Genomic DNA, 7,695 nt, shown 5'->3' with positions numbered 1-7,695 from the left:
GTGCAAAACCTCCCAATATGACCAGCAGGACACTTCCAGCGGATCATGGCACTGGTGCCACACAAGATATAGTCAACCATAGTCTCAAAAATACATCCCGTATGCCTACAATTCCCTCCCAGCTGTTGCACTAACAGGTCTAAAGAGCAGAGAACTTTGGTCCACTTAATGAGTCCAAGTTCCACTTGGTATTGAGCTTCCTCGTGTCTCCTGGTAAACTTTTGATGAGGCCCATATGCTGGTACATACTTTGGAACAGAAGGTTTAGCTTTTTTATTCTCTTCTGTCTGGGTCATAACAGATCTCTTGGTTTTGTCTGCCTGCACTCTTGCAAGCTGTTGTCCAGGTGATGTCACAGGGTTTTGCTCAGGAGACGTGCTAAGTTGCTGTTCAGGTGATGAGGTTGCAGGCTCTTGTTGAGGTGATGATGGTTCAGGGTGCTGTTCCAGTGATTCATGCAGAATACTAGCATCCAGCTCAATCAACCCCCCATCTTGTTCAAATGCTTCCTCACGATTCTCTTCCTTGTAGTGATAAAATATTATCCAAGGTTTAAATATTAACAACCTTGTACACAGTGGAGCATGGACAGAGGCAAAATGTCTCATTTGAAAAGCAGATAAATGCTCAATTCATGACCATGTCAAACCTCAGTTATCTACTCTTTTTTTGTCTGGGTCCAATCTGTTCAGAGATATCAACAATTGAAGATAAAGACTTTTGGTCAAAGCATTGAATCATTTTTACTGAAAGGAGATTTCAAGCAGAAACTCACAGTGGTATATTATTATGCCGAGGGAAATTTTAGACAACATACTCATCAGCATTTGAAACTTGCTAAATTTCATATTTGCGACTGTCAAAACTCTCTATTATGGCGAACTTTTACCCCAAACGCAGCAAGTCTGGAGAATCAAGGTTCCACTGTACTTTGGCAATGAAGTAACCTGTGAAGCAACCTGTTAATCTATTCCTTAAAAATTGTGTACAAAAAGTGCTTTCAATGGATTAAAGAATTGAAATTGGCTGAAGCAGAAAATACCATAATACTCTAAAACCAAAAATATTGTTTTCCTGCTCTGGAACCATAATTAAAACTATAAAAATTTCCAAAACTCAGAGCACAATTAAAGACTAAGAAGACGAAGGTCACCGTATATCGGAAACCCACTCATACTGATCAATATCTCAATTTTCATTCTAACCACCACCTGCAACATAAAAGAGCTGTAGTTAATACTCTGCTGCTTCGAGCTCAGACCTTGGTGTTTCCCATCCCAATGGAAATGCTTATTCAATTTTGGGTGGACAAACAAAGAGCATGATGGTATTTTCTGCTTCGGAAAATTATATGTGAAAATTATACCCACCAAAAAGATAGCTCCTCTTCACTGTCAACGTCACTATCATCCAAATCCTTGCTGTTACTGAGGAAACAAAGGGCTTCACCCAGTGGTTCACTGTATGAAGAGAAGACCACTACAAGTTAATAACCTGACCAAATGGAAAGGAACTCAGTCTATGAAATACTGTCAATAATTCTTTTTCACTTTTTCCAGGAGGTGACATTCAAAATTAATGTTTATCATGGCCAATGTGCACAACTAAATTTTCTGTCTAATCATTTGATCAGCAAAACCATAAACATTGCTTACATTGGGGTAAATCAATGGCTTCAAAAGATGTTACTCACCCATTAGCAGTAAATGCCATCTCGTCTTCACTTTCTTCACTTGATGAGCTTGAAATACTGTCGCTTCTTGATACAACCACTGAACCATCGATTATTTTGAATGAGCTATCTCCAATAAACTTGACATCCCCAGCCTCGCTTAGACCAGTAATGTCAACTTGCATTGACCTGAAGTAAAAAAAAAAGAATTCTGAAAGGTTTGTGCATGTACATGCATTGCATAAGAGGCTTAAAAATAGCAATGCACAACCTACGTCAACCAAGAAACGAAGTACAAATCCACTAATAAGGCAAAGGTTATATATAGACTAATGTGGTGGTGAAATTTATTCTTGTATAACCTGATTCCAAGACCATACAGTTCATTTGCATTCCCACTCTCTCCATGGGAAAGGGAAAAGAGTGTGCACTCGAGCTGTCTGAGAATCAGGCTAGTTACAGAATATAAGAATTTAGATGAGGAAATAACCCATTTGATCAATCTAAGAACTACAACAACATAGTCAATCCAAAAATAATAATGATTTTACCGAGTAGAAGTATTTGACTATTCCCAATGAATTCTGAGTACGAAATACAACTATATCATTGTGTCTCTGCAATGGAATGTCGATTATGAAATGATAGAGAAGCGTGTGCTAGATCATGTCAAGTGCAGTCGATTTCCCTCTATTTTATTTCGAAAGAACAGAATTAATTCTTGCTTTCACTTGTATGTAAATATTTTACTACAAAACTTACTCATTAGGTATTCCAGTGACTCCCAAGGGAGATACATTTGCCGGCAGAGGTTTCTTTGATATTAGAGCAGCTTTAGCAGGCGTCGACGTCAGTATGGGTCCTTGTAAAATATGAAAGACGTGATCAATATTAACTAACAGCGAAATTTTAATCGTTCCCTTATTTGTATATTGCGTTTTTCACGAAGATTTTCACCCTATTCATATGCTAATGAGTAAATGTAGAGAAATTTTTCAGCGAACTCCAGGAAGAAAACACACCTTCAAGGACATCCTTGAGGTCGACCCTTCGTCGCTTTCCAAGAGGAGTATCATCAATGTCTGTGCGTGGTCCCGCTTTAGCAAAGAATTTAAAATTATTTTCCCTAGAATAAAAGGATATTAAAACAATCATTAAAAAAATACTTGTATTTGCATACAATACCATACCAATTCCAACTCAGGCTTACCTTCGTCTTTGTTCCAGAGAGAGTAGATGACTTGCAAACTTTGAGTCCGCATTGAAACCACATTTTAATTTCGCCGAGACCCAGGAGGAATAAATAATAGCATCGAGCCAAATCCTTTTATGTCCTCAATCCCAGACTTTCCTTTTTGTCGCGCTGCTGTCGTATATCCTCTTTCGTCCGCTACCAGGCCGATGACTGCAAGGACTTGACATTATAAATGACGAAAATAGTGATCCAGGAGCCAAAACGAATAAAAATATCGAAACAGAAAGCTTATTGAATTACAAGAGATTGATCCTGAATGTAAATGTCGCTTCTCGGCTAGAGATGGACGTGATAGAAAGTGATTGAAACAGGCTGACTGAGTCTTTGACAGAATTTGAAAAAGTTGGCCCGACTTTTTCAAAGCGCCTTCCATTGCTACACGCATGCCCGTGAGATGACATAGTCCCTTTAAATATGACTTTGTTGTAGCCACAAGCCACATATCATTTGTTTTAATGCCCACAAAACTCAGCCTACCGAAAAAAGTATTTTTTTCCTTTTATTATTATTATTATTATTATTATTATTATTGTTATCGCCTTACATGTTTACATGTTTAGTTTTAAAAGCACAAACACCCCTCCCCCCACAAACACACTCACACACACACCCACAAACACGGAATATGTTTACATAATAGAGGAGAAAAAAAAAGGGAGGAGGAGCTCTTGTTTTGAGAGAAGTGACCAATTATACTCTACAAGATGGGAATTACCTGTACAGTTGGAGAACAAGGTGCTGGATTCTGTATTTATTTACTTATTTTTAAAGCAATAGCGGTTCCCATTTCTTTTGCGTTGTTGTATCTTCCTTCTCTACTTTATGAATGTATTGTAGATGCCGTAAGTATTCTTCGAAAATTGGCTTTCGTTCTTTAAATTTACACAGCCAGATGAAATGTTTGCTTGTCAAAAACAAAAATTAATTTGCAAATTGTATTTAGAGGTATCTGGCCTCAGTCCCAAGCAAGTATCTACCTGAAAAGCATATTCTTTACTAACAATTTTACAGGCCTGCATCCATGAAAAAACATGATTCCAAAAACAACGGCTTTTGCTACATTCCCAAAATAAATGAAAGAAGGTGCATTTCTCATTATCTATACGTCCTATTTTCTTAAGAAAACTATTAGTTGAAAGTCGTCGATGTAGGAATTTAAAATTAAAAACTATGAGTTTTGAACTCTTGGTACATGTAAAGGCCAAGACATAGTCTGCTTTCCAGTTGACTTTGTGACCGGGTTCCAGATTAATTTCTTTGTGCCATTTTTCTTGACTTAGAGTTGGTAGCTCACTTTTTATTGATACTTACTTCTTGTAAATCAATCTAGAGGGTTTTGAGTTTTTTAGAAATTTTGAAAGAAACCTCTCATAACTAGCATTAGTCCTTTCACTTTGCCTATGGAGAGAATTAGTTGCCGAAATGATTCCGTAATAACTTAAGGGAGGAACTTGAAGGTTATATTTGTCTTGAAAAGCAGTCAAAGATAAAAACTCAAAGGAATCATTTAGGATGTGCTTAACTTCGGTTATACCTTTAAGGGACCAGTCTTTGAAAAAAACTGGTCTATTTCTAATTTTATGTGTGAGTTATACCATAGAGGTGAAGATAAACTGTGCTTCAGATGTCAAGTTTTCGGTAAAAGAGGCTTCACACCAAATTTCAAGAATTTCTTTGATGGAAGGGTCTGAGACCTAAATGAAACAGCACGCGTCCTTCCTAGTAAGGTTTCCTAAAAATATCGTCCATGTATTCCTCCATGTGACTGAAGCTCTAAATCAAAAAAAGACTTCCAGCTACTACTGTTTTCAGGATCAAGATATTTTTAAATCCAAGATGATTTAAAAGATTTATTAAAAGACTCTATATCAATCATTTTAAGTCCTCCTTCAGAAAAATCGTTTATCGTTTATCATTTCTTTTTATTTTATCCCCTTTTCCGTCCCATAAAAATTTATAAAAGAGCACGTTTATCTCTTTAATTGCTTTATGGTCTGTTTGAAGTGGCGCAAGTATATACACCAATTGTGATACCGCAAGACTTTCAATGACTGTAATTTTCCCAAGCAGACTAAGTCTACGAAATTTCCAACAACTTAACACCGCTTTCACTTTTTCCACGTTATCTACATAATTATGAGAAACTGTTATATTTGAATCCGACGAAAACCAAAAACCAAGAGCTTTAACTTTTCCTTTAGGCCATTTAAAATTATTTTCAGGACAGAGTTTAAGATCACTGTTTACCTTCGCGCCGATCCATAGAGCTTCTGTTTTACCACAGTTGAGTCGGAGACCAGATACCTCTCCAAAAAGATCTAATAGTATTAAAGATTCTTCAAGTGATTCTATAGAACTGTCCAAGATTAGCGTGGTGTCATCTGCAGTTATTCCTCTAATTTTTTTGGTTTTTTTGAAAGGCTTCGGCCAGTACTTCTACCGATAAAACAAATAAGTATGGCGACAAAGGGCAGCCCTGCCTAACTCCTCTAGTCGGTTTGAAGAAATTGCTCGCCCAACCATTGTTCAAAATACAGCTTTCAGTGTTACAGTAAAAAATGTTAATCCATTTTACAAGTTGTGGGCCATAGCCAAAATACTTTAAAGTTTTTTGAATGAAAGTCCACGCTAACGTATCAAATGCTTTCTCGAAATCAAGGAAAAGAAGAAGTCCGGGAATATTCCTCGCTGCCGTGTATCTAATAACACTATCAATTAAAAGGATATTTTCACCAATAAATCTCTTCTTAATAAAACTTGTCTGATCATCAGAGATAAGTTTCGGAAGAAAAATTTTTATTCTGTTTGCTATGGCTTTTGTTGCAATCTTATAGTCACAGTTAAGTAATGTCAAGGGTCGCCAATTTTTAATTAGACCCAGATCCGCGTCCTTTTTAGGAATAAGTTTAACAATTCCGCGTCTTTGCGATACTGAAAGTTTTCCTGTTTCATACGAATAGTTAAAAGAACTTACCAAGATATCACTCACATCATTCCAAAAATCTTGTAAAATTCGCAAGGGAGGCCATCTGTTCCTGGCGTTTTGTCCGAATACATACTGTTTTGTGCTTGCAGACATTCTTCCCTATTCAAAAAGCCTTTGCAAACAAGTTGTTCCGCAATGGTCAAATAATTTTGATTTTGCTGAGGTAGGAAAAAAGCGTCACTAAATTTCTCGTTATTGGTTTTGGAACTGTAAAGAGTTTGGTAAAAAGACTCACACTCATTCAGAATTTCTTTGTCTGTATCGGCAAAATCCTTTTCACTGATTTTAAGTTGAGTAATTGTTCCTTGCTTGCAATGCCTCTTTTCCAGATTAAGAAAATATTTGGTATTTTTTTCACCTTCATTATACCATCGTGATTTCGATCTGATAATTGCCCCCTTTGTTTTATATTCGATTAATGATTCTAATTGTTCTTTCTTTGTTTCAAGCTCGGTCCATATTTGTTGTTTTCGAGAATCATTAATATGCATATCACTTAAATCTTGTTCCAATTTTGCAACTGATTGCTCAATTTCTTCTAACTCGTTTATTATTTTCTTTTTCTTGGAGGCTCCAAATTTTATCGATTCCTCTCTAACTTTCATTTTAATCATCTCCCAGAGCAGATTATGGTTAACAAACTCATCTTCCCTGTATTCATCTTTGGTTTGTTCTATAATCAATTTGATTTGATTAATATATTTTGTTTCAATTAAAAAGGAGGTGTTAAGTTTCCAGAATCCTTTAGCTCTAGTATTAGAATGTAGCGAAATTTCTAAAATGATCATTGAATGGTCCGTTTTATACCCCAGAATGATATCTGCTTTGATTATGTTACAGAGTATTCCTTGACTTACCAGAAAAAAATTAAGTCTTCAGTAAACTTCCGGTTTCCTTTGTCACCATGCAAATTTAAAAAGTTCTGGGTTTAATACTCTCCAAACATCGACTAAATGTAAGTTTTTGCAATAGTTGTTGATGATTTCCAATGACTTCTTGTGAGTCCTACTCATACCACCTTTTTTATCCTTTTTACCATTAAGCACTAAATAAAAGTCACCTTCTAGAATTATATCTTCCCATTGGAAATCAAACAAGTGGACAAAGATCGAAGTGAAAAAAGAAGGGTCATCTTCATTTGGTGCATATATATTTGCTAAGGTCAGTTTTTTCCCACTGGTAATTAAGTCACATATTATAAAGCTTCCCTCGGGATCAGTGTAAGCTTTGGAAATTTGAAAATCGAAGTTATTATTGAAGAGAATAGCAACACCAGCACTTTTGCTTGAGCCGCAACCGAAAAAGGCCTGATAGCCCCATTCTGCTCGCCATTCATGCTTATTGTCTTCGGTACAATAGGCTTCTTGAATAAAATATATTGACATTTTTTTCATGCATAACCAGTTAAAAATCTCACGCCGCTTAACCTTGTCTGCTATTCCTCTAGCATTCAAGGATCCTATTTTAAGGCCCGATTTTTCTATGATTTTTTCTGAGTATCACATTGGACACCCCCCACCCAAGGACACCTCCGATAGTAAGTATAGATGTAAACTATAAGGTCCATAAAAAAGTAGAACCAAAAAATAACAAATAAAGAAAGGACAAATGCACAACCAAACAGTGATAAAAACAAGTGTAGGACATTAAGAGTTTAGGAATGTACAACTGATTCGTTTTTGTTCTAATTCGTTCGTTTGGCTTGCTGCTCGCCTCCGCCATAGACTCATTTGAAAATTAAAGTGTGGCTTTTAGTTAAACTATATTCAAGACTCTCACCGC

The 7,695-nt window shown here is 36.3% G+C and overlaps 1 protein-coding gene across 1 annotated transcript in view; it reads right to left on the bottom strand.

The window, feature by feature from the left end:
- LOC138020651 (uncharacterized) overlaps window positions 1–6,518 on the bottom strand; it is an 8,849-nt gene extending 2,331 nt beyond the window's left edge. The window contains 6 exon segments of the mRNA XM_068867589.1: window positions 1–567; window positions 1,371–1,460; window positions 1,694–1,861; window positions 2,435–2,534; window positions 2,695–2,798; window positions 5,917–6,518. The exon segment at window positions 1–567 is cut by the window's left edge and continues 192 nt beyond it. Coding sequence (XP_068723690.1) covers window positions 1–567; window positions 1,371–1,460; window positions 1,694–1,861; window positions 2,435–2,534; window positions 2,695–2,798; window positions 5,917–6,518 — 1,631 coding nt within the window.
- Window positions 6,519–7,695: the final 1,177 nt, after the last annotated feature.

Source organism: Montipora capricornis, chromosome 10 (assembly GCF_036669925.1).
Source record: "Montipora capricornis isolate CH-2021 chromosome 10, ASM3666992v2, whole genome shotgun sequence".
Lineage (NCBI taxonomy): Eukaryota > Metazoa > Cnidaria > Anthozoa > Scleractinia > Acroporidae > Montipora > Montipora capricornis.
Note: the sequence above shows the minus strand (reverse complement) of the source record. Positions and strands in the feature narration are given on the sequence as shown.